Raw genomic sequence first — 27,778 nt, forward strand, 5'->3', positions numbered from 1 at the left:
CATCTTAACCGACGATTACGGGTTCAAGCCCAGGCAAGCGATACTGAATATTCATGAGCTTAATTTGTGTTTACAATTCATCTCGTACTCGGCGGCGAAGGAAAATATCCTGAGGAAACCTGCATGTATTTAATTTCATAGAAATTCTGCCACATGCGTATTCCACCAACTCTCATTGGAACACCGTGGTGGCATATGTTTCACACCTTCTTCTCAAAGGGAGAGGAGGCCTTAACTGAGCAGTGGAAATTTTACAAGCTTTTGTTTATATTGTTTATAAGGAGTAGTTAGTTTTTACATAGGAGTAAAATAAAAAAGTAAAATTTTCTAACTTATTTATTAAATTTTATGAATTGTCTAAGTTATTTTATATATGTCATTTTACACAACTATATATATTCTCATTGCGTTTGATTAGTTCTGTGTATGGGGGTGTGTGTGAGTGATAAAAAGAGGAGGGTTAATCTCTACTTTTTGTAAGAAATAATATTATTTATTCTTCTTCCTTGCTCTGAATCTCTTCTTTTACTGTAGTTTTATACGTCTTTAAAAGAATTTGCTAGTTAATTATAATTTACTACTGCTTTAACAGTCAATAAAAAACAATCTATTTCAAATAAGAGTTCGTTTTACCTTTAACATATTGCACTTTTTCATATACTTAAATTATATTTTACACAAAGAAAAAAAAACGCCTGGGTTATATCTATTCCTTGTAATGTTTTAACTAATTTTGTTTTTAAATTTATGTGCTGAGATGGCCCAGTGGTTAGAACGTGTGCATCTTAACCGACGATTTCGGGTGTAAACCCAGAATGAAAGGCAAGCACCACTATATGTATTTGTGTGTGTTTACCTTGTGTTTGTAATTCAGCTCGTGCTCGGGTGCGTGCTCGTCAAGGAAAACATCGTGAGGAAACCCGCATGTGTCTAATTTCATCGAAATTGGGCCACATGTGCATTCCACCAACCCGCATTGGCACAGCGTGGTGGAATATGTTCCAAACCCTCTCCTTATTGGGAGAGAAGACCTAAACAGCAGTGACAAATTTATAGGCTCTTACTGTACTGTACAGGAGGAAAAACGGGCAAAGAAAACGAATAAAACATAAAGTATCAATTTACTATAATAATTCGAATACAAAAATTCACAGTACGTTTATAAACTTTTGTTAGGTGCCGTTGTAGATAATTGCTTAATTATTGATCAAAAAAATAATCACAATCTTTTATACATCAACATATCTGTAAAGCTTGAAAAATATTCATATTTTGATATTTAAAAATTGATGGTAATTACATATAATCTTACATAAGTAGAAGGTAATAATTAAATAAAACCTTATTTATTGGGTGTAACAATAATCGCCATCTTACGTGGAGAGAGATTAAAACGTAATATATATTTTTAAAATATTTAATTAATAAATTTTGCCTAATCCAATTACAGCTTAACATAAATATTTAGAAACTTCTGTTTTTAGTATCTTTGGTTTAAATTGATATTGATGATAGGTACATTTAGAAGATTTGTTTATTAGTTGTCTAAGTATACATATCTACTATAATATATACTTAGTGTACACGTAGGCACATAGACATGTGGCTAAACTAACGTGATAAAACTGACTTAAATAAATAAACGTTTTTAAGTGCAAAGTGTAATACTAATTAGGGCTACAATAATTTTACTGATTTATTACTTTCATCTTGGTTTTTATTAAGGTTAATGTTTTCGCAGCTATTTCTAAAACAATTTGTTACTAATTCTGACTTCTCATGTTCCTGGTTTGATTTTTAGACATTTTAAACACTATAATTTATTAGTTAATAAGAATCTGAATCGATTCTATAAAATAATATACAATTAGGCATATACTCACATAATGCTTTTCTTTTTTAAAAGTTAACAAACTACAATAAATTAAATTCTTCGAATTTTCCTAAAGACATTCTATTATTTAAAACTAATTAAAACGTTATTATAGTTCTTAGCTAATTTTGCTGTCTATGTACTATACATCAATAATACTGTCATGTTTTTTATCGGAAGCTTTGAGTTTTTCTTGCATTTGAGTTAACATGTCCTGCATACGTCGTATCTGAAATTGAAGTAAATGTATTAATCGATTATAATAACCACTAGTATACTCCATGCTCTCGGTATCAACACATTTACAAAATGAAAACCTAAATTAGGTTGAAATCTTTATGTTGAAAATCGTCCTCATAAATCTTCTAATTTAAGTATCTACTATTGTAATAATACATGCAATAGAGACAAACGATATAACCTATTTAAGATGAACGTGTCGTTAATACTTATTATTACATTTTGTGACTTCATGGACCGACTGTTTGACCTGAATTGAACCATGCGTCTTATTTAATACTTTACGTTTTAGGATGTACGTTAGCCTACTTGGAATGATGTTATGTAATCAAATTCTATAACTAATACATATCTGGAAACTTTATTATATTTATGTTTAGAAGTAATGCTTTTATTGAAAACCATGCACCATGTTCTGTACGTACGAGGTCCAAGGTAGTCCTATATTGCGAAAATCATAAAATATTATAAAAATGTTTTATATATTTCATAATTATATTTCATTGCACTTAGTTCAAATTCGTGTGTAAGAATATAGTCATCTCATAAGAAACATTAAAATACGAGAATATTTCTCATAACAAGTAGCTAAGTAGAGAAAGTATATATTTTATTTAACTAATTTACCTAAATAAGTATTTAGTTAGAATAAGGGTTTAAAGTTGTTTATTAAAGATATAATTAGATAAATTGTTAATACCTCTTCATCTTTTTGTAGAAGTAAGCGGTCGGTGTCCGTAAATACAACGTCGGTGTTATTGCCCATCGAATCTCTCTTCAGCTTTCTGTCGACCAACAAGAGATTAATTCCAACAAACATTTTGACAACATTAACCACTTATTTTCACGTTACGTGGCATACATGACTTTGAAGCAATGTAATGTAATGTCTTCAGTAACGGAAGTAATTATTATAGCTTAACACTTAAAAACTTGAGTGAGTATTTTTTGCCAAAGGCGCGTAAGAGGGAATTCAAGAATAACGATAGTTACATAAACGTTGAAACCGATTTATTATTATACTTAGTAGGTATCGTGGTATAATGTATGATGAACGGTATGTACAGTTAAAGAAATATTTGAGATAGAAATAGAGAAAATATTACCTACACTATACAAGCAGATAAAAAAATCAAATACTACTGATGAAAAATGATAAGGTTTAATGTAGGTACTCTTACCCTCTTTCTCTCATTGCATGTTGTGATATCTGTGAAATACATTGGGCGCGGAAGTTTTCGTAATGGACGTCTTGGGTAACGTCTTTTAAATCTTGCATATGCGTCGATATCAGCATTGTCCGCAGTTTCGTGAAATCAGAGTGCCGGGGGTTTTCCACTGTTTGTGAGATTATTAGGTATTATAAAGTTTTCCTTATCGTTAATATTATACATGTAATTACCATGATTGCAAATAAGCTATTAAAATACAGACTTAACAAGTAGGTAGATAGGTTGGAAAAACCCAAATAATAGTAAAAGCAAGTTACCGTCGACAATGCCCCATGGGTACTGTCTGCCGCGCACGCGCTTCCCGCCGACCTCCAGCACGGTGTCGGACGACACCACGGCGAATGGCGCCGCAGCTTTGAGTTCACGATCTTGTTGTTTGAACTCTTCGTCCTCATCGCTATCGCATTCTGGGAATTGATATACCTAAAGAGAGGAAATCATTTAATTTTTGATTTTCAAGTATAGTTATAATTTAAAAGTTGTTGCGTCTAATGAAACGCTAATTACGTTATCAATTTTTCAATAAAAAAAAATTTTGTTATTTTTAATAAAACCATGATAAATTATACAAAGAATATACCTGAATCTGATGTTCTTCTAGATCGTTAAGTATACGCGTCTTCAGTCGCTTCACCTCCGCGGCAGTGAGGGAATCGGCTTTTGCAATCACTACTACGATATTAACTTTACGATGTAACCGTCTCATCATCTCCAGATCTACTTGACGTAAACTAAAAAATATTTTCAAACTTAAGGGTATATACAATAAAAACAGAAAATAATCATTACGTAAGCCATTGCTAACTATTACAAGTTTTCCTTTATCTAAAGGTAAAAGGGAAGCTTGAAATGATTAATAGTTGTGCATAGGTATGCTGAACATATTTCTATAATTAGTAATTTTAAACAATTCATTTTGTTCATGATTTATATGTTTATATAAAATATACTTTATTGAAGCAGGCGTAAAAGACTACTTGAATAAAGTAAGTATATTTGCAAGCACTTTTGTATTGAATTGATACCCGTAGTGGTTGTGTTTGAAAACTGTTTCAAAGAAAAACTGACTAGACACTCAGTAATTACTGGTATTGTATTTACTAACATGTTATTTATCATGTACCTTTTTATTCTTGTACAATATAATAATATGCTTTAATAAATGATGTAAGTATAAATGAAAATAAACAAGAAACTCATAGAATGGAATCGCATGCAGGAGGGTTGAATAAAAATCTATTATAAATGCTATGCTCATAATTCTTTTAGTGCATTGTTATCATTACATTATTGTTCACTTATCAAGTGTAGCCGAGAAAGAAAGTTATTATTGTGAATTAAGTAAAATGATCAATTGCACTTAATCACTTCATATCAAACATGTTTATTGATTCATAGTTATTATCTGTTGTGAACCAACATTAATCAATCGAAATGCTATGGAACGCTATCAGAGATATTAACGCAACAAGATTTTATTGATTAATACTATCGCACCTAAAGGCAACGTATAAATTCTGTCATCAACATTTAGGAATTCAACTTTTATCTTCTTCATAAATATCAGAAATTAATTATGACTATTGAGTTCTTAGTCTCGTTTGGCTACTATATATTACACAACATCTTGATCTATAATTAAAATTGCCTACAGGCGTGTTGTCAATATTAGATTCAAAGAAGATGTGAAATTGAAATACTTTTTTTTAAATATGTGTTATGATTTTTTAATATGTATAATTACATATATATGCACTTGTTGATTCACTCAAATTCTCACTATAGCGACTATATTATATATACATGATAAATATTTATTATAAAACAAATAAGCTAAAACGTGTTTTTAAATAAAAATGTGACAAAGTTAAAGTATGCATCACTATCATGCAGATAAAATAAATAGGTCTTTAAATATATAAATTGAATATTTTTTTTGAAACGATTTATGTACCTGTGAGCCCATGGCGGCACAAAGTAAAGGCAACAATGTACTCGATTATCCTGCATGTGTCGTCTGTTGAGTCCACTTTCGTCAGTGAAATACTGTCGAAACTGTTCATCGACGTAAGCAGAACACACCCGCCACGAGTCTTCGCAATTGATGGCATCTCCAAAACCAGGCGTATCCACTATCGTTAACCGAAGCTTGACTCCACGCTCCTCAATCTCCATTGTTTTTTTCTCTATCGTCGTTGTTTTTTCTATCCTATCTGTTGCGAGAATATAAATCACATTTCAATATATTTAATTGTACTCAAAATTACGCATGTATATAAATCTATTCCGTATTCAAATTTCCTCACAAAGTCACGGATGCGCCCCAGAAAGTCAACTTATTTGTAAATATGATGTAGAACGGACATGACTTCCGCAGTCGTAATAAAGACTGGCATCGATTTAATGTTTATGTTCCTCAATATATCACTTTACTTCTGAGAAACATGGAATATTTATTTTATAAAGAGCAATTAATGTCTAATTTCTCATATCATCGTAATTTATTTTCCAAAACTTACCTTGAACATCGGATATTTTTCTATTTTTGTAAAGATCTCCAAGAAAAAGACTATTGATCAAAGTTGATTTGCCAAGTCCAGATTCTCCGACAACCATTAGTGTAAAGTCGAAACCTCTTTTAACAGATTTGCGATGTACTTGCTCTGGTAGAGTCGCAAAACCTATGTAATCACGCTCCCCACGTTCTCTTTCTGTTAACAAATGTTTATTTACATACCATGAGTGAAATAGAAATAAACATCAGTTATTTTTTCGTAGCATAACTAACTCATGTACCTATAATTTCTCTGAAATGATTATATTACAAACAACAAAGCATGCGGGTTAGTATTCTTATTTGATTACTGCAAACTATTGCGGAAGTATATAGTCGGCGACATCCTGCAGATAATGGTGACTACATTGGACGATTTCTTTTATATAAAACAAGACGAGAAAGCGCTAGGTAATTTGCCTACGCAAATTATGTTGTTCTTTTGTGAAGATGCAAGTACTGAGTCTCAGTGCAATGGGCGCGACGAAGCGGAACACGTCGGGTTTCCTGAGTACCAGAGCCCAGGGACACAGCGCGTGCGCATCAAATATTAAGGACAACGAGCGGAAACGACGAACGTGCTCATCAATGTAACATATTATGCTGTCGCTGTAATTAGTTAAACTATTTTAGTATACCATAAAAAGCAATAGATTCAACATAATTATTATGATTTCAAAAGTATCTGAAACTGCTCTTCCGTATCGTACGTGAAGTACAAAAAAGACAATCAATGTATCAATTTAGAACAAATCCCACTCACACGATCTTAATAGACAATAGTGAGGCTTACCATGTTTTTAGATTACATGTATACAAAAACTATATATGATTGTTGTGTATAATGACGTGAGACTAATAATATTTAATGTTATGGAAACAAACAGATTTTTGTCATACTTATTAAGATAATTATTATTAGACATATATATGCAATACAAATTAATATTATATTATTTATATTATGCCTTGCATACGATATATATGTATTTATCATATTTGCATATGAGAAAAACTTACGGAGTTTTATTACAGTTGTGAGAGATGTCTTCTTTTTATTTTGATTATTATCTGCCTCAGGTGAATCCTTATCACAAATATTTATATCTAAGATGGCATATGAATCGCTCTTCTCCATTACTGGAATTGTTGACTTTATGTTTTACCACGAATGGGTTGTATAACTTTTTTTGTGTTACAGTGCTGACATGTTACATTAAAGATGGAATAAAAACGCGGGAAATTTATAAGCAATAGAATAAAAAAGTCACAATATAAAGCAAATTATTTACTTTCATTCAGGAATTTACGTATTTACAGATATCACGGAAATGAGCAGCGCAGGCGCCGACGGCAGCCACTCGCGCGCTCTACCAGTCCTACGATCGCGACGAAACTGCACGATAGCACATACTTTGTAAGAGCGACAACTCTATTGTCACTCGTAAGTCGTAACATTTAGATAGATTTGACATTACGTCATTAATTAACTGCAATTCAGATTAAATTAAGTCTAATGTGATCATGTACTAAATATTGTCAAAAGGTTAAAAATTAAATAGTTTTTTAATATTTTTTCTTTTTAGAAATCGATGTAAATTGTGCTATTATCGTTAGTGTAACTACTGTTTTTATTGAATTGAATAAATTACTCATTATTTTGCTAATACAATTAATAGAGATTAAGTGTTAATTTTACTAAGTACTTGATTGGAAATCAAATGAATGCACGCTCTATGTATTTCATCACGTAGAACAACATTCAAGTTCGTTTAATATTTAGTTTTAACTACTTATTTGCATATAACTACATAATACATTTAAATTATGATGCTATTACTGTACTGTTTCTTGTAACAATAACGAGTATAATCTTATTTTATTTTTAAAATGTTTCACAAAGCGTAAAAAAGAACTTTACTGCTACTTGACTTAAAAATCATATATGTTTTTTTTTTTATCAGTTATACTTTGGCAGCATAAGTGTCAAAACTGCCTGGACCAAAAATTTGGTCCGGCTACATAGCATATTAAGCTATATCTCAAAAAATATTACTGGCTACATTAACACAGTATTGCTTTGTCTGAATACTTATATAGCAGCACATAGTCTATATATATGTAACTCATACTTTCGATCCTGATTCCTGCTGCCTTGAGTTTTGTCTTTTAATATAAACTATACTAAAAAGTATCGTTTTGTATTTAAAGACAAAACAGCAATAACAATCATTGTTTAATTTTTTTTTTCAAATCAATGTATTCTAAATTCAAGACTGTTTCGACTGATGAGGGGCACAATGGACATTTATTTCTAAATTAGTTATTAAGAATATAATCACAAGCAAACAATTGCGTTCCCAGTTGTGTGAGAAAAGCCAAAGCGACCATCCATATTTGTTATATGGATACGTCATACATATGTCATACATGTTGCACCTCCAAATGAGTAAGTAGTACAGGAATTAGTATTAAATCTAACCGACCACGGATTATCATAACTTATTTTATAAGACTCGATCATAAAAAAACGTTGGTGGGACAAAGAACTATGAAAATCATCTTAATTTTCTTAAAATGTAATGAAATAAATATCTTTATTGTTAAACAATAAACATAAAAACCAAAAAAAATATACTTCTTAAAATGCAAGCAACGAATACGAAAAAGTCTTACCGTTCATTTTTTTTGTTGAGTGGGGCTCCTTCTTCTTTCAAAAAATATGTATGAAATAAATTAGCGAAAATTATGAATAAATTTTCACGATGTTTTTCCTTTCATTTTATTATATTTCTTTAGTCTTCTCGATATTAACATTTTCCCGTAATTATCTATAAGTCTTACGTGATCGATTCGAATTCACCAAAATACACACTCTTTTTTTTCTTTTTTTCGTTTCTCAAGTGATTTTAATTTTCATATTTAAACATTCCTGGCATGCTCAATATTAAGTATTAGAGTATAATTCACTATAAACTATCGTTATCTTATTAATAATAATATATAACTACCGGTATAACTTCGGATATATGTCGACATTATTTAAAACTACACATCAAAAAGGACACTAAAATGAAAACAAAAGTCGCGCGAAAATTAGAATATAATACGATCCTAATCCTATAAATTGTATAATCTAAAACAGTAGAAAAAATGAGATAAAATTAAATCACATTGTTTGTGCGCCGTCCTGTGCGTCTACGTTATATAATCTGAGGGTCCGGGGCGAGCTCGCGTCCTCGAAGGCCCTCCCCTGCGCCCGGCCCCGGCAATGCGCGAGAGGCCGCACGTTTCTCGCGTCCCTGGCGCGCGCACTTTTTCGTCAGAGGGCGGAGAAAAATCGATAATGCAGAGCTTTAAGCGCATGCACGACTACCCTCTTCCCCGCTCGCGCGTACATACGTACTGCTTTGCATTTTTCTCAATTTCTACTTTGCCCTAGATGTAGTAAGGGCGTTTCGATACTCTCAAGGTCGATGTTAGTGTTTGTACAATTTATTGTTATATTTTAAAACATAATTTATAGCAATAAAAACAGTCCTTGAAATATTTCATAAATTTATGAATATATCTATCCGTTATAGAAATAAGGCAGTACTTTTCGCTTATTGTCCTTAAATAACTTTTTATTTAATTTAGTCTATTATAATCAGTTATAAATTATTACAATAAAATATGACGCCAGCAAAATGAACATTAAATTACGAGGCAAATGTTTTATAAGTACTGAGAGATATATCGATCAATGAGAGTAAACTTTGCCGAAAGATTGTTTAAAGCTACGTACTAAAATGTAACTTTTACCGCAAAAAACAAACATATATCTTGTCTCTTCTGTATTGTTTAGGGTTATTATCTAAAATTCATTTGTATTTTTTAAATGTTATGTGTTTAATATGTATTTATATAGAACAGGCATTTGTCTTATAACTTATAATTATAATGTTATCGTTTCAGTAGTAGATTTCCTTACGAATTGATTAACCTACATAAATATATTGGGATTCCGTTATTGTGGTCTATAGTAATAGCAGATAAGCAGATAACAAATAAGCTCGAACTTTAAAAGCAATGGAGGCAGGGTAGCAACGCGGGATATTTATAAGCTATTGAAAAATGTATATTTCAGCATATGTAAATAAAATAATTTTATAATGAAATACGAGTGTAATGGGTGCCATTCGATAAGATTCACCATCATTACCCACAATTTATTACACCCTCGTCGGTCTGAGCTAAATAAAGATTTAACTTATAACATTTATTTAACTTTTAACCTTTCATATAACTAAGGACAAAGTTGTTGAATTGATTGCCGGTTTAAGTGAAATCATTTTCCAAGAAATTATAAACCTAGAAGTAGGTCCGTAGAGTTAGGTTCTTAGAAAATATGTTGAATAAATACAAGTAACCTGCATATGTCTTATGTAATATAACAGTATTCTAGACGTATAAAGTCACATAGGTATAAAATAATACAGGTCTGGTACCTGGTCTTTAGTTAAATCTCAAGTTAGGCCAATAAATTACTACGCTTTCGATTCTCGATAGAGAATTCCTCTTGTTCTAAGAGAATCCTACGCTCCTACAGGAGCGTAGTGTTCGACATTTGCCATTTTGACTATCTCTGGCCGATGGTAGTTCTGCCTGGGCTACCATCTACTACTGCCATAGTCAGTCAATCTATCGAACTTTGAGAATGAGAGAAAAGTGTTTGATGCTAAAATCAAAATGCGATAAGTAATAAAATAATTATTATTATGGAATAAGCTCCAACTCAATCTGGATAAGTTTTAAGCTTCTATTAATTTTTATTGCGTTTGCTTTAACATTTCATTCATTAAAAAGATTTTAAATTTGGCAGGTGCCGGAAGATGTTACAATAAACCATGCTTTTTTTACCATGAAACCAAAATCAAATTAAGCCAATTAAAAATGAAGTTAACAGGGATGTTTCAAAAAACTATATGACGTGTAGGTTACCAGTTTTACTCGGAAAATACGCAGTAGTAGTAGTAGTTAGTAGTTTTTTGTTTGATAATTAATCAGTTTCCAGCGAGATAAATTAACAAGATTAAAGTTAGTTTAAAACGTCTTACAATCATACGTATAAACATAATACCGGTGTAAGGCGGGAGCGACGTGGGCCACTCGGCGTCGGAAATTTAGGGTTAGTTTAGGATAACGTATCCTCCGTTAACTTCAGTTTCAAATTCACACTCACATTTTTTTTTCATAAAAAAAACAACAGAATATCTTTGCGTTAGTTCATTTAGGGACGTACCACCAACTCATAATACAGTTTAAAGGCAATTTGAAGGATGAGGAAGTCAATGTTGGATACATACAAACTGAAGTTAACGGAGGATACGTTATCCTAAACAGGAACAATGTTATGTACTTTAAGGGATTTCTTAGTTTCTAAGTTTGACAGTAGGTACATTAGCGATGTAAGGGGTGGGTAAGTAAGTTTATTACCGGCTCAATTTCAATGGGGGTAAATTAAGATTAAAGATAAGAGCCCTATTTGAGTCTAATTATCTTAAATAAAAAAAAAAACTTTCGTATATTACGTCAGATTTTTTTTTTTGCCTCGAAACTGTATAAATATAGCTAATACGAGTATATACACAAAATATAGTAAAATATAGCTATATACTGAAAGTTAAAGATGTCACCCGAGATACCCAAGTGGAGAAAACTTGTAAATCTTAGTTGAAGTGCACATTCTTAATCCCAGGCGGACACCGATGAATTTTCTGAGGTGTAGAATTCGAGATCTTGAGTTATTTGACGAAGTAACCCATCATGGGGGGTGAATGCATGTCTACAGCTACATACGCGCTGGAGTAACGGTTTGAATATGCTTCAAGCCTTTTTTATTATAAAAACTGTGCAAAAATAGTTTTAAAATAAATGTGAAGTGGAGACACAAAATAGTTTCTAGATTTTATCTTGAGGTCAGGTGGAACCACGTGCTCGTAGAGTTGACGTACAGTTGAGAGAATATGTTTAATTGGATGGTAACATTTGTTGGAAATAGAACTTTTTTACCTTGACCCATATTTGCTGGGGATGCGAGACCTCGTAACCAAGGTAAGAGATGACACGACCTTTGAAATTAACTACGAATACCCCTTTTAATCCTATTTATAAAAAATAAAGTAAAACGAGAAATAATATAAATTAAAGTAAAAACAATTGATATTATAAAATATTATTTTGTGCTAGTGTGTATAAGCTGTTAATACGTAATGAGAAAATTATTATTAAATAAATAATTTAAAAATAAAGTAACAAAACATAAATCATTAACAATTACGTAAAACATCCACAAAGATTAAGAGAAAAATAAGACAATTTTTCAAGTAATGTAGCAAATAATACAGCTACCTATGTTTTATGCAAGCCTATCCTTTTTTATTGCCAAGCAGCAATAGTTAGTATTATTGTGTTCCAGTTTGTAGGACAGGCGCAAGAGACAAACCATCTTAGTTCCCAAGGTGGGTACCGCATTGGCTATGTACATCCTGATTAAAATCTCATACGACACCAATGTTGATTGAGGTAGCATATTTGCTCTTCCGCCTATCCTCGTATTTTTTTTTCATTGTTATTATTTATAAATTTCGCTACAACCCCACGTAATAATTAAAGTTTAATCAAGCTTATAACTTATACTTTTAAAAACCAATCGAATATATTTTATAATCTAAATAGGCAAGTTAAAAGTAAGTGGACCCAAACAATGTAGGCGTATTAAGTTTCACTTAGAATTTTCTCATATTATATATCGAGTAGACATGAAAGAAACTCTATCCGCGGGAAAAGTGCCAGATGAGAAGGCGTGAAGCTACGTCACTTCAAGAATCCATTAGCTAATTTAGTAAATTCAATTTTATAATCACAGTCGTAGAGAAGAAAATACCTATTTTGAGGATTTTCCACGTATATGGAAACGAAGTAAACCTTATTCCTTGGTTTTAGGATTACTTTTAGATGTTCTGTTTTGAGAGAAAGCACTTTACGGTCGTGTGGCGGCGTGGATGACGCAGATGATGCCGTACTCTTGGTTAGCAGCAGCAACTAAGCGACGCGGCTACCAGTCGTGTTTCGTTCGCTCCCTGGCAAGGACCTATCAAAGGTGCCATTTTAACGCTATAATAAGTTACAATACTTACGCGGTCGCATTCCTTACATATGTTATTAGAGTACATAGTAACTATCAATGAAAACAAAAAGTATTTAACTGCTTAACAAGCCGGCTCCTACAACTTTTAAGGTAAGTGTTTCACATTTCTTATTAATTAGTATATTTTTATTAATTACCTTTACTTAAGTTACTTATAAAAACAAAGTTTCTCAAGTTACACATAGCCTACATCTCATTTTCAATAAAAAGCTACATATTTGTTAGTTAGTGAACTTCAGCATTAATTATTTACTTATGAAAAGTTGTCTATTAACCTGTTTTGCTATTTTTGTAAAAAAAATGTACAGTTAGAAGCTTTTAATCAATTCATTCACTCTAGTTTTAGTTCTTATAAAAGCGTAGTAAAATTAAATGTTTTTAAGTATATATCTATGTTTGTTTTAATATAGGAATCACGTTAAGAAGTGGTTAAAGTCACATAGCTCTAAAGGTAGTTTGTGCCGGTAGAAACAATGAACAACAATATTGGGGACTATATGAAACTAAAACTGAACTGAACTAAACTTGTAACTTTGCTGTTGTTTAACATTAATCAAATTTCTATTATCTAGATCCAACTAATAAGGTAAATAAATAACGTTGAATACAGGTAAATTAAGATTAATTATTGTAAGACCCAGATATTCCAATGAATAAAAGTCAGTGTTGTTGTGTCACATACATATATTTAAATCGCAATACTTTCACTGATTAAAAAGTGTGCTGAATATTCAACAGCCAATATCAAGCTGCTAGAAAATACTTGGCCATTTTACAGTTTTTTTTAAGATAAGTTATACTTTTATATCAGTTTCTTTACGAAACCGAAATAATATATACCTAAATAACATAAATAATAAAAATAGGTACATGAAAATAATATAATTTAATTCTTGACACTATTATATTATAAAAATAACATTCTGTCTAGGTCTTCTATGCTTTTCGGATCTTACAAAAAATCTTGAGAGATTCAAGGTTGTTTGTAAGTGAAAATTATTGTTTAAACAAAGGCTATTAAATAACTATAACAAGCCTGGTTATCCTTGTCTTGATTTTTTAAATGTTTTATATTCTAAGAGTAAGGCAAAAATTTGAAACTTTAAAAGTCACAATAATGTGATAATAGGGTTAGCGTGTCAATGTCGAACAACAAAAAGAAAGTTAAAACACTGCTTCCGTCCGTTCAAATGAGTTCAAAAGTGAATTTCGTGCATTATTTTATTGACATAGTCTGTTTTGCTCAAATTTTTTTTTTTAAACTTATGCAACAGGTAATAATAATTGTGCATCAATCAATGATATTCTAATAAACAGATATGTTATACCCATATTAAACAACAGAAAAAAGTGTGCCGCGCCGTAGACCGTTTATTTTACATTTCGTTACAAGTAAAAATGATAGCTTGATAAAAACAATAAGTAAAAGGGATAGATTTTTTAATTACGCAAAACGTATTACTACATAATTATGATGTATTATAACGTATTACTGGCATAAATATGATGAAAACTACTAAAGGCAAACGTCCCAATTAGGACGTTTTGTAGTCTTCACTTTTTGCGCGTTAATGACATATCTGTTTACTAGAACGTCATTGGCATCAATCATCATTAGAATTTGCGGACCATAGAACTATGTAAAATCATATTTTATGGCACACAATTACTCTGGCGTGTAAGAGAGCATCAAAATTGTATATGTGACTTTAATTTCACTCGATCGAAGTAGTTACTAATATATAATGCACACCGCATCGCACTGCACTGCACTGTCATCTAGAAAATTAGTGGGCATGACGATACAGCGGTATTTAATTTTTAAGTTAAGGTCGATGTACCTTCATTGTAGGGTGGTCCACTGACCTACTGACCTTGAATATAAGACCGGTTGCGCTCGCGCAACTCAAGTAACCAAAATTTTTAAAAGAAAGCATGCTTTGAAGAGGTAATAGAAAAGGGAATAATTGAACAAGGATGTCTTAAAATTTGTACAATCCTTATTTTTATTCTATCTATTATTCAATTAAAATTAAGACTAATACATTAATAATTGCATTGCATAATTGCATTGCAATTTTGGTGCGAATGTAATATGTATTCAAATTTAAAAATAAAACTAAAACGACTACATTATTTTTATTATAGATGAATTTGCAATTTAAATGGACATTATGGACAGCCAATGTCTTTCTGCTGATGAACATACTTACAGGAGCTTTTGGACAATACCCTCCTGGCGCGGCATACGGAACGGGTAATTATTAGAGTTAAAGTATAATTAAGTTGCAGTGACTGCATTTACTTATAACTAAAAAAACTACAAAAAAAATCTGTTATCTTCAAATTAATTAAAGCTTCAACCTTCTGTTTTTGTTCGTATATAAACGCATATAGTGTAAATAATAATACGTTTAATTTTTAATAGTAGTCATTATATTTACGAGAGCAACAAGCTCAATGTAATTATGTCAATGTCGAGTTAAGAGACCAAAACTATTCTAGTCATAAGTAAGTATATTCTATTAATAAGTAATCAATGATATCAAAACATTTCTTAATAATCGCTCAGTTAAAGCACGTCAAAAGCAAAGTTAAAGCAAAGTAGGTTTTACTTCGTCTATGCAACTATAAGAATAATATTTTTACAGAAGGTGACGTATCTACAAATCTAAGCGAAATAGAATCACGTGAAAATGGGCCGGAATTGGAATTCAAATATCATGATCATGAAGAGATGACGAGGTATCTCCGTGCCATCTCTGCTCGATATCCTGCTCTTACGGCTCTCTACTCTATCGGCAAATCCGTGCAAGGTATGTTAATTAACAATATGATTCTTTACGCATAAACATACGTATGTAACAAATCGATAAGTTGGTAACAATTTGCAAATCAATAAATACTAAATAGTCAATAAGATCTTTTTCATCATATTTGCAACGTGATTTCTTATTGTTCCATGTTTGTTTTTATATAATAAGGAAAAGACATGTGTTATAATAAATATATCAAAACATTGATTATTGCTACCTATAATTGCCCGATGTACCTACAGATTACATCAATTGCGCTATTATAAATCATATTTAGTTAAATATAAGACAAGACAGAAGAAGACATTTTTAACTAATGAAAATAACTGATTATGTAGAATAAATAGTCGTTTTAAACGAAGTAGCATAAAGGGGTGACTATTAAGGTATTATATAATGACACAGGTCGTGATTTATGGGTGATGGTGGTATCGGCATCGCCGTATGAACATATGATCGGAAAACCTGACGTGAAATATGTGGCCAACATTCACGGCAATGAGGCTGTCGGTCGCGAACTGCTGTTGCATCTGATACAGGTAATGTATATATGCAGCTATTTAAAAATCCAATAATATAATATTTTAACGTCATCGTTGTCCTTTTTTAACTTTTAAATAGTTTAGATTATGTAATAAAATATAATACAATTGTTATTAATAAATTATGTTTAGTATCGATAAAATATTTCTAATTTATATATTTTAATTAATTTAAAATATAAATAGAGTATGTAACAATTCGATGTGAAATCTTTAATATTAATATTTCTTTTAGTATTTGGCCACGGCATATGAAACAGACACGTACATAAAATGGTTGTTAGATAATACGAGAATTCACTTGATGCCATCCATGAATCCCGACGGCTTTCTTATCTCCCGCGAAGGACAATGTGATACAATCCACGGCAGGTATGTTTATTTTATGTGCATTCACATAATCGGTAGCTCTGCACCTTCGACATGAGACTACGAGACTTAAAACGAGAAGAAACATCCATGGGGACAAGAGGCCTTTTTAATGTGTATACTCTTAATGATATAATAAAAAGTGCTCTCACATAGCCGTGGCGGAAAACCGGGGAAGCCGAAAGAGTCCACTTACTTTCCATACTGGCTTACTTACTGAACCGGTGTTGAAATATATTCAAAAATTAGTAAAGTTTGATTGAGCTAGAAGTCTTTAATAATAATAATAATAACAAATAGGTAGGTAGTATAGTAAACATTTCTATTTGACTAAGGAAATGAAATCGTTTTGTTTCGATGAAACTTTTAAGAAGCCATATCAACATATACTCAAATTATAATAACATTGATATATAAATGCCATAAAATCTATGTTTGCAAATAAACTACACATACAAAAGGCGTTGTTTTATACTATTTACTTATTTATATATTCATTACTTTATTGATGAGCACAAATAAACAAAGTGCTAAATTATTTCATAAAAATTGTGTTCGTTTAAAACCTACTCTGGCCCTTTTCTGACTACTAGTGTTAACAATAGTAATAACAATAATAAAATAAATACAATAGGTAGTGTAAAGCACACATTTGAATGAGTACAGAAGATAAAACACAGGATAACACCAATCACACCGAGTACTCGATTTTATTTTTTACAATTTGAAGGAATTGTAGCGTAACATTAGTCTGATATTAAGATATGTTAGGCAGGCCCTTGAAGCCAGATTTCATAGCATAGTCACTGGCAGTTTCAAGGAAACTCTGAGAAGTCTCAAAGGAAACAAGTTTATGTGCAGTAAATTATTTAACCTAAATTGGTAGAGTACCGGGAACGATCGGAACTGTAAGCTAATGCTTTGGAAGTATCGCCCTTGTAACTTTCAGTAGGTACTTTATCACCTGTGTAACTGTGATTTTGACTAATTTTGACTTTATAGTTTGTGAACACACACACAACTCCTGAAACGCATATTATTATAACGAATATATACAAAGGCTCTTTTTACATAGCATTTCTTTTTATGGCCGGGGGGCAACACTTGAAATTTTCTTCACAACGATGCCACCGTATAGAATTGGAAGTATAGTAAGTCTTTCTTATTTAGAAAGGCTACATAAACTTATAAATATCGTTTTAAATGATAATGATAAATAAATGCATTTTTGTGAATATTTAAGGACTTCATGTGAATAGTTCTTATGTAAATAAATAAAATATACTTTTTTATACCAATAATTACTACTTTTATAAATCTAGATTTTTTTTTAAATTATTTAGCCAATGTATTGTGTATGGTTAAAGTTATCATTGCGAAAAATCTATGCCAGACCCGATGACAATGTTGACACACATTCGCTTGAGTGATTATGGCATCATTTTTGTTAATTTAACAAAATATGTAAAGGTGTCATCGTAAATACCGTAATAAAGTTAGGTATATTACAATACATTTGTAGTATGTACAAAGTACTTTTGTATGAATATAATAATTGTACATGAGTATAATACACATTAGTATTAGACTTCGAAAATAAATTCTTTTGATTCTTTTGAAGCTCTTATGACTTCATAATTATAAAAATACCTGTATACCTACATATTGTTAATTGTAAAAGGAAGAAAGTAATAGATAAATTATAGGGCTTTGCCGGATATCAGCTTAAACGCTTGAAAAGTATTTCATAGAACCTATGTTCTAAAAATTTAGTTATAATCTTCTAAGTTCGATCGTTTTTACTAAATGTTACAAAACCTATTCCGATTTTTTTATTCATGACTCAACTGATCATCTTGAAATTTTGCAAGCACGTTGTCAGCAATAAAGAAATAAAAAAAAGGTTCTTACTACTTGTCCCCCATAATATAGAAAACTATAACTTGAGATTAAAAAAATAATTGGAACTTTAGTTTTAATTAACTTTTCGTATCACGCTCAGCTGTCTACTTCAATTTTTATAATAAGCACCGGAGACACTTCCTCTTTTTTTTTCCATTTAGGCTCGAAAAGTCTGATTATGATCACTCTATATAAACCTTCAGAACTGCAACCATACCAATACTTCCTAAGTATTACTTAAGCAAAAATAAATGCATAAAACTTTCGTATATTGTCACAGACACAATGCTCGCCGGTATGACTTGAACCGCAACTTCCCCGACTTCTTCAAGACGAATACAAAGCAACCACAACCGGAGACGGAGGCGGTGAAGGAATGGATCAGCAAGATACAGTTCGTGGTGTCGGGCTCGCTGCACGGCGGCGCACTCGTCGCCTCCTACCCCTTCGACAACACGCCCAGTGCTAGTAACTATAATATTATAATATACTTTTTTTTTCCTGTATTTCAAAGAGTATGTTCAATTTTTTTTTTAATTTCCTGCTGCTAATCAGGAATATGCAGATCATCCGTGTTATGCTCAGGTGATGTCTTCACTTTTATTTAATACAAACCTATAAAAGTAATCAAATTATTAAATATTATTTAATTAATTAATTACAAAATAAATATTTATACAAAGGCTTTAAATAAATTAAAATAAATAAATTAGCTGCTGCACAAAACACCACCTCCTACAATGGTGGCAAGAACATAATTATGCTCATAATTCTCACCTTTAGTTTAATTAAAGTTACGAATTATACGAATACATAGGTACAGTGGCGTAGCTATCGTAGGGTCAGGTGGTGCAGTGCTCCACAACCTCGGAGTTCAGGGGGTTCTCTAAACTAAATCTTAAGCTTCTGAAGCTAGAAAATCACAACCCTGCGCACAAGATTTCTTATTTGTCATCTATAATTTTAAAGGATAATTATTAGATAAAGAGGAATGGGAAAGAGGGGGTAAGGGCCCTACCTCAACTAGCTACGTCACTGCATAGGTAACTTATATATTCTGTCTATTGTAACCATTGTTTTTTTAAAGCGTTCTGTTTTTCTCCAAATTTGGAAGTAATGCGTCAAAAGCAACCACCTTTTTAAAATTTCATGCTTAATATTACAATTAAAGAAAGCTTTTAGCTTAGTCTTTTTTTAATTTAAAATAAATGAGCACTCTGACAAATAGGTCCTCTGATGATAAGTGATCCCCCCTCCAGAGACATATTGACCATCCCTTACATCGCCAATGGGATACCATCCTTGAAAACCGAGATGTAAATAATACCCTTTCGTCTTTAATTACGCCGGCTCACTCATCCTTTAAACTTATAAACAACAAATACCTTCGAACTAAAAGTAATGTTTAATAATATGGATGCTAACTACCCAGGCGGGCTTTTTTGAATTTCTTACCATTAAATGAATCATAGAAACATAAGTTATCTATTTTTTAAATGTCTATATTACAGTATATACGTAACTAACTTTAATTTTTTCCTACATATAACATAATAAACGCAGTTTTCCAAAACTACGCGCACACTCCGTCTATCGCGCCGGACGACGACGTGTTCCGTCACCTGGCGCTCGTGTACTCGAACAACCACGCTAAGATGTCGCGAGGTGTGTCGTGCACGTCAGGCTCGTCGAGGTTTGAGAAAGGCATCACCAATGGCGCTGCGTGGTACCCACTAACAGGTAACCAAAACAATTCCAAATCCGTTACACTTCTTTATTCGTAGATAAACCGGTAATGGATTTTATTTATCTTCGTATCACTATTCCAACGAAATTTATGTTTTTAAGATACCTAGTTAATTAACTTGTATTTTTTTAATTATAATGTAATCAATATACATATTTTATCGTTTATGCGTATAAAGATATAGTAGATAACATACATAGGTGATTCTATCATATGGTGACATAACGGTCTTTAGGCTATTAACACCCGTTTTTTTAAATGTTTCTGTAAGTGGTGTAATAAGAAACTTTTTGGTTCCGTTTAATAATCAGTTTGATTTATATATTTACTTATTGTGTTTTGTATTATAATCTATATTAATATTATAAATTTGAACCGAATTTGAAATTTGTTATGCGGCAAACTAGAACTTCTAGAAAGGGGGGGATAGGCTACTTTTTTGCCTGACACATAACAACCAACATATATATAAACACAGCTAATTTTTTTACCATTATTGTACTTCATATACAAAACGTCACAGATTCTCAGTCGTGATAAAATATATAAATTCACTAATTATTACAAATAGCAAATAATAAAAACAAATAGTTTTAAACGTTCACAAATAAAACAAAACTAGTTCACATTTAATGTTTTATTTACATTCAAAAGAATCAATTTATTTAGGCTAAGGCCGTCCCGTTAGATATACATAGATTAAGAATCTTTATGTACCTAAGCTTGTGAATGTTTTTTAATTAATTAATTATTATAATCATATTTTAAAACTAATTATACCTAAATAGCAAACCGGTCAGTCACCGGTTGTGAAAGTGTGGCTTGATGGGTAATGTAGCTAGAATTTTATCATATATCTGTCAGTTTTAATTTTGTATCATTTTCTTTTGGAAAAATGAAAAGTTATATTCAAACAGATGATTGAGTGATGATAATGATGTTCGATTTTGTGTGGTGTGATGATTATTATTTTTTTGTATAAATCACTTATTACAGGTGGAATGCAGGATTACAATTACTTATGGCATGGATGCATGGAAATAACATTAGAAATATCTTGTTGCAAATATCCTCCAGCCCACGAACTCAATAAATACTGGCAAGACAACAAACAGGTACAAATTCAGAATATAGTTTATAAATATGTTTTTTAATCTATCATTTAAATACTAAAAACAACAAACCGATAATAAGTAATAATATAGAAGGATTAACAGATAATCCGGAATTCCAATCGGAAGGTGATCGGATTCCTATTACTCCGCACGCTATTCTTGCACCAGCGTTTCCGGTCGTTAAGGACGTCTCATGATCACCGAGACCCAGATCATCTTCCTGTTCGTGAAGCACCAAGCCACGACCCAAAATGCTATTTCGACCTCGAAGGGTTATAATATTGTCCACAAAGTCGATTATTGCGTTATTCCCCACAAACTGCACATTTCCAAGATCGCCAACGTGTCGCACGGTGTGATCTCGCCCGCCGTGGTCAGTATCGTAAGGGTTGAAGTGCGCGCCCGTCGCGAGGCACGTACTTATGTCTCCTAGCTCGTGTACGTGAAAGCCATACTGCCCATTACTCAGTCCTGTTATTGTGCCATGCACACGAAGTCCATTATCTGTCTCCGTAAAATAAATACTTCCATTGACTTGTTCAGAAGTCAAATGCGCTACTGCCTCTCTGTTTTCGCCATTGATTAGAACTGCACTAGTTAATATTAAGACAAAATAAAACAAAATACGCCCGCACATGGTATTTTAAAATTGTAATTTTAGTTATTCAAAATAATTATTCAATATATGTTTTTTTACTGATCGAGAACAAAGCACTCAAATTTATAGTCTCTGTTAAAGAAAAATGTCGATAAGATAGGCGCTATCTTCAAAGATTAAATTATTAAGATAACAATATTTATTTGTCTTGATACATATAAAATAATGCGTTGAACAGAATATCATTTCAACGGTTTGATTGAATATACACACTTAAATTTTATCATTACAATTTTATAGTTCTGACTCATTATTTAAGCTTTGCGTTGATAGTCAGTGAGTACAACATAGCTAGGCCATTCAAAACCGCTTCTTACGCATTGCCTCGGGCTGTCTGTGGTACATGCGTTATGCGTAACGTAGACCTCCACAGAGACTTTAAAGTCGAGTCAATAGCTAAGCTATTTAAAGACCTCTACATCAGATATTTCGACAAAGCGTCGCAACACTCTAACCCCCTTATATCCGAGGCGAGCAAGTATAGCACCTTGGAGTAGGTACAGACAACATACACCGACCCCGCCGGCGGGGTCGAGGTCTTTCTTACTTCCGACACGTCGGCCCTAAGCGTACGACGTTGAATGCACACGTCATTCCTCCCTGGAGTCGACGACGGCGTCCTAAGCCGAGGTCCGGCCTCATAGGAGGCACCCTTAGGATGCGCGTATTCTGAGCCCTTCAGTGGGCTCCCATCAATAGGCTTGAGTATTTAGCTCGCCTACCCCACCCGGTGACGCTGTAGAGGCGAATAGGGCCAACAGCAATACACAATTTGAATAAAAAAAAATATCAGTGAGTACATTGTCTTGCATTGCATTTACATATATTATGATTATTGGAAACAGGAAAAAATATTTTTACAGAAAATATAAATAACTGTCTATCTATCTGACGTGGACCTCTGTGGTCGAGTGGTGCGTACACTGGTTTTCATGGGTACGCCACTCCGAGGTCCCGGGTTCGATTCCCGGCCGTGTCGATAAAAATTACCATTCGTTTTCTATGTTGTCTTGGGTCTGGTTGCTTGTGGTACCGTCGTTACGTCTGATTTTACATAATACAAGTGCTTTAGCTAATTACATTGGGATCAGAGTAATGTTTGTGATGTTGTCTCATATGTATAAGTAAACGTTTCAAAATGCTTTCAAAATGCTATCTCCTTCACATATATTTAATATCAAGTCCTGATTGATTCATCATTGCCGAGCGTAAACAATTAAAGCTAGGACCTTAACATTTGATGAGTAGTATCGCATTATTGAATAGACATCCACTAAGGAAAAGGAACTTTGGAAATTCTACCCCTATAAAGGTGAAATAGTGACTGAAAGTTTGTATGGAATTCCATTATTTTAGATAGGAACATGAAAATTTATTAATTGTATTGTACAATTTGTAATTGTATTGTAAAATTATATGTATTGTACAATTAATTAATTTATAAATTAATTGTTTGTAAATAGGTAGATACATATTTAGGGGTTTTTGGTTATTCCAGTCCTAAAGTATAAAATAGAAGGTGAAATTTCGTATAAAGGTTAGTCTGGAAGTCCACCATTTTTTACTTTAGATACATTAAACTTTATTTTTGGAATACTGATTTAACAATAAATACATGCATATTTAAGGGTTTCTGGATATGCAAGCTTGTAAATTTCTATTTCATATAGGTATAGGTTAGTCTTGAAGTCCGTTATTTTTAAGTTAGAAGATTGATGTTCTAATAATATTACCTCCAAAATTATGCAACGGTACCAATTTAATTGTAACAGCACTCTATGATAATGTCATAGATACTGCAGTTATCGCTGGATGACAGATGGATAAGAAACAATTTACATTCCACGAATATCTTTGATACCTTCAGAATACCATTTTTAGTTCAAATGAGTACATTTTGCCCTTAAAGTCTGTTTCGTTATGACAATAGGCTATTTGACAATGCGAAAAATAAATTATGAATTATTGTAATCAGTGTATATTATGAGTTTACAAAAGGTTATTTACTAACGAAAATTAAAAATAATACTTAATTTATTCAAAAATCCATAAATAAAAATGCATTTTTTCAAACGTTTGTCACGTGACACAAAACGCTCCTGATTAGCCGGGCTTATGATGAAGTCACTTTCTTGTAAACTTTGCATTTCGTAGATGTACCACAGTTTAAAATACAGGAAAGTGACGTCACCGACCGCATTGCAGCGCCATATTGTCCAAGTAGCGTTTTTGCGTGCTTTTTAAATATGGAATTTTTAATATGATATATTTCGGCAAATATGTACTAAAAATAAAAAACACAACTTTTACTGGGTTCCTTAACTTCTACTAAATAATATAAAATGAATTTTAAAAACCAGTCAAATAGCCTATTAATAAAGCACAGTAAGAAGACTTTTTTTCGCAAGGAAAGTTCTAAGCAGCCTGTTCAAGTGAGAGCTTTATCAACAATCTGGTGGTTATAGCCCACGAAAGTTGAACCAGAAATATGGTTTACACAGAGGTCTTAAATTAGAGTAATATTTTAAATTAATCTGTTAAATATTTTATACTAAATTTCCGCGCGAGCAAAGCCGTGAGCAACAACTACTTAATAAATAGTTTTAATGAAATGCAATTTTATTTATCTACCACGCTGTTTCGTTTTCGAATTGTGTAAAAAAGCAAACAAGTTATTCATGTACATAGTATGTACAATGTGCATATTGTTAAAATATAAACTTAATCATTATAAAATTTTTATTTTCAGTCACTTATAAAATTTTTGGCAGAAGCCCACCGCGGTGCACATGGATTTGTTATGGATGAGAATGGTAATCCAATAGATCGGGCCTCCATAAGAGTAAAGGGACGCGATGTTACATACCATACCACAAAATATGGAGAATTTTGGCGTATTTTATTGCCCGGGACATACAAACTTGAGGTAACATTAATGTAAACAGTTTGTAGCTTTGAAATTATGTACAGAATTCTATAAAAAATATAATTTAAATAATGTTATTCTATGTCTGGAACTGTTATGTAGTTCATTTATAATTCTTTAAATATTGCAAGATTATTGTAAAAACGTAATTTAAAATAATAAAAATATTAAACATAATATCAAGGATGAAAAACGTTATTACAGGTTGCGGCAGAAGGATATTTACCACAAGAAGTGGAATTCTTTGTTATAGAGAGTCATCCAACTTTATTAAATGTAACGCTACATTCAGCTAAGGTGAGTTCCTTACATTTCAGCATATATTTCTTGTATACATTATTTTTATTCTGTAAATAGTCAATACCTTTGTAAAGATTGCGAAGCGTGGTGAAGGACTCTTAATTTACAAACTTTTATTATTCACTAACTCTTAAAATTGATGAAAATTATTATTTTATGTACACAATTTGTCTGGGTAAATAGTGGTAATGTACATATATGATGGTAAAATATATAATTAGTCAATGTACTAATAAATACTTATTGGTAAAACGAGGAAAAAATATACAATTATATTACTTTGACCGGTGAAATAAACAAATTATCTTATATTTTAAAATTATCTTATTTATTTTTAAATTTTCTAGAAAAGTAAAAAAATTAGGAACTATATAATAGAATACGATATGTACTAAATTACAATTTATAGAATTTATGTCTGTCTGTATGTAATGGCGTCACGAAAACACCTGTGTATGCGGATGGGGTCGCGAGTAAACTTTAATGTAAGCCAAGTCCACATAATATCTACTAGCTAATAGCATATACCTAGTGTACTGTATTTATCATACAGTATTGTACATGTAGTTGCACTCTAGGGACACGCACCAAGCCGAGCCACAACGACAAAGACGAAGTCCAAAAGAATCACAACAACGACCGCTCTACCGCTGGAAATAGGAAAAATGTTATTTCCGGAAGAATGAATTGATTCATATACATTAACTGTATAAAAGTATAATTATGAACATTTGGTCTTGTTCAACTAAAAACCTAATTACCTACTTAACATTTGTATTTCTTAAGCCTAATGAAATTATTCAGCACTTACCTTTTAGGCTACTTCTAACATTGGCGTATTTAAAAAACTGCTAAAAATCTATGCTTATCTACTCTAATATGTACTTTCTGTCTGAATTTAATAAAAATATGACATGGAAACTGTCTACTTATTGAGGTATCAAATGCATAATTCAGACTTTATTTCGGATCCAAAAATGTTTCCATGTAGACTCTTACAGATTGAACTGATGTAAAGGTTTGAGTAAAATATATACTTATAACAGATTTTTATTTGGCATAAACAGGCAATCACTTGCCTTGTAAAATGAGTCAGAAATTATTTCCTACATGCAACTAACCCCACTGATAGATCCAAATTAGGAAACAAGAAATAATCAGAAATTGTAGTACTTACTTATATAATAATTATGTGTAATATAGTAGCGGCATGCATATAGAAACATTTTCCTGAGTGCATTTTATTATTATATTTAAGTATTTAAATTTTGTGACTTGTATTGTCGGAAAGAAATCGAGTGATCTTACATCGAGTCTTCAGAAGACCATTTGATATTCCAATAAAGATATAAGATAAAAAATAATTCACTGTATTATATTTTTTTTTTTGTTACAAAAAATATAAAAAAGATTTAAAGCATTTAAGTACCTACAATATAAATACCTACAAAGTGTTAAAATGCCCCTGAAACCGAAACTAAAGCAAATTTTTTTCATAATAAGATCTCTCATACTAAATACTAAAGTGAAAGTCTACTGAAACTTGTTTTAATAATGTCCATTGGCCATTCAAATACTGATCGAGAACCAGGTAAGAAATGGATAATGCATGCTTCTTTTTATTTGTAAAATTGAAAAAAAACTATAACTTCATTTCTATCACCATCACCGATTAGTTTGCACTAAATAGGTAGACCGTGCCAAAACGCAAAAATAATTTACAAACTATTGCTCACTAACTATTACATAAGACTCATCCACATGGTCCTAGAATCTATATTATAGATATAACATTAGTTTAACACTCGGCTTTACTAACTTTTGTTGCCACTAAGTTTAATTTATATTGTTATAAATCTGCTTATGAATATTTGAATGTAAGGGTAGGTAAAATAATCGATAATTTAATTATAACAGCGAATTGATGGCGGCCCGTACTACCGGCCGCCCTCGCTGCCACCGCGCCCCCCGCCAGCGACATCTGGACTCTTCTCTACTCTGACAAACTCCATCAACAGCTTCGTCTCCAATATTTTTGGATAATATATTACAATATTAGAAATTAATTAATTTAATAAAATATATTTGATTTTGTATAAGATTTAGACATATCAATAGATCAACAATTATTAATAAGTATCATTAAGGTTAAAATTTGTACATAGGTAATTAAATTGGATTCACTAAAATTATTTCAATTTCACCGCAAAAAAATAGAATTATTGAACATTAGAAATTGAATGAAAAAAAAACTTTACAATCGTTAATGATATCGAAATTACTTTAAAGAATATTTTTTCTCTTGATAATGT

At 31.7% G+C, this 27,778-nt stretch overlaps 3 protein-coding genes across 10 annotated transcripts; 1 reads left to right on the forward strand and 2 right to left on the reverse strand.

The window, feature by feature from the left end:
* Nucleotides 1-1,106: 1,106 nt before the first annotated feature.
* On the reverse strand, nt 1,107-8,854 carry LOC124533996 (septin-2). 3 transcript variants are annotated; one of them, XM_047109602.1, is made up of 9 exons: nt 6,920-7,304; nt 5,865-6,056; nt 5,300-5,558; nt 3,926-4,076; nt 3,603-3,768; nt 3,295-3,451; nt 2,814-2,898; nt 2,539-2,554; nt 1,107-2,102 (listed from the first exon to the last, which is right to left on the reverse strand). In XM_047109602.1, the coding sequence occupies exons 1-9, from the start codon at nt 7,035-7,037 to the stop codon at nt 2,044-2,046; spliced, it is 1,203 nt and encodes a 400-aa protein (XP_046965558.1). In that variant the 5' UTR covers nt 7,038-7,304; the 3' UTR covers nt 1,107-2,043. The 3 variants fall into 3 exon arrangements, with proteins under 3 accessions (XP_046965558.1, XP_046965559.1, XP_046965557.1); XM_047109603.1 differs by lacking the exons at nt 2,539-2,554; nt 6,920-7,304 and adding an exon at nt 8,576-8,854; XM_047109601.1 differs by lacking the exon at nt 2,539-2,554.
* A 4,131-nt stretch (nt 8,855-12,985) lies between these two features.
* On the forward strand, nt 12,986-27,667 carry LOC124533994 (carboxypeptidase D). Of its 6 annotated transcripts, XM_047109598.1 has the most exons (13): nt 12,986-13,181; nt 15,240-15,348; nt 15,743-15,907; nt 16,313-16,446; nt 16,685-16,821; nt 19,001-19,188; nt 19,276-19,305; nt 20,284-20,460; nt 21,464-21,582; nt 24,990-25,166; nt 25,371-25,463; nt 26,045-26,173; nt 27,384-27,667. In XM_047109598.1, exons 2-12 carry the CDS (start codon nt 15,240-15,242, stop codon nt 26,150-26,152), a joined length of 1,437 nt encoding a protein of 478 aa, XP_046965554.1. In that variant the 5' UTR covers nt 12,986-13,181; the 3' UTR covers nt 26,153-26,173; nt 27,384-27,667. The 6 variants fall into 6 exon arrangements, with proteins under 6 accessions (XP_046965554.1, XP_046965550.1, XP_046965551.1 ...); XM_047109594.1 differs by lacking the exon at nt 26,045-26,173; XM_047109595.1 differs by lacking the exon at nt 26,045-26,173 and having other exon boundaries at nt 15,746-15,907.
* Nucleotides 21,576-22,268, reverse strand: LOC124533999 (superoxide dismutase [Cu-Zn], chloroplastic-like). Its single transcript, XM_047109606.1, has one exon. It carries the CDS (start codon nt 22,217-22,219, stop codon nt 21,626-21,628), a length of 594 nt encoding a protein of 197 aa, XP_046965562.1. The 5' UTR covers nt 22,220-22,268; the 3' UTR covers nt 21,576-21,625.
* Nucleotides 27,668-27,778: the final 111 nt, after the last annotated feature.

Source organism: Vanessa cardui, chromosome 12 (genome assembly GCF_905220365.1).
Source record: "Vanessa cardui chromosome 12, ilVanCard2.1, whole genome shotgun sequence".
Classification (NCBI taxonomy): Eukaryota; Metazoa; Arthropoda; class Insecta; order Lepidoptera; family Nymphalidae; genus Vanessa; species Vanessa cardui.

Excerpts from the sequence above, each read along its gene's own strand:
- LOC124533999 (XM_047109606.1), bottom strand. The coding sequence starts at position 22,219 with ATGTGCGGGCGTATTTTGTTTTATTTTGTCTTAATATTAACTAGTGCA.
- LOC124533996 (XM_047109601.1), bottom strand. The coding sequence starts at position 7,037 with ATGGAGAAGAGCGATTCATATGCCATCTTAGATATAAATATTTGTGAT. Across the intron at positions 3,769-3,925 it reads TAGAAGAACATCAGATTCAG|GTATATCAATTCCCAGAATG; the intron begins GTATATTCTTTG and ends TCCTCTCTTTAG. Across the intron at positions 2,103-2,813 it reads TTCTACAAAAAGATGAAGAG|ATACGACGTATGCAGGACAT; the intron begins GTATTAACAATT and ends CTTCAATTTCAG.
- LOC124533994 (XM_047109594.1), top strand. The coding sequence starts at position 15,240 with ATGAATTTGCAATTTAAATGGACATTATGGACAGCCAATGTCTTTCTG. Across the intron at positions 15,908-16,312 it reads TATCGGCAAATCCGTGCAAG|GTCGTGATTTATGGGTGATG; the intron begins GTATGTTAATTA and ends ATAATGACACAG. Across the intron at positions 19,189-19,275 it reads CGACAACACGCCCAGTGCTA|GAATATGCAGATCATCCGTG; the intron begins GTAACTATAATA and ends GCTGCTAATCAG.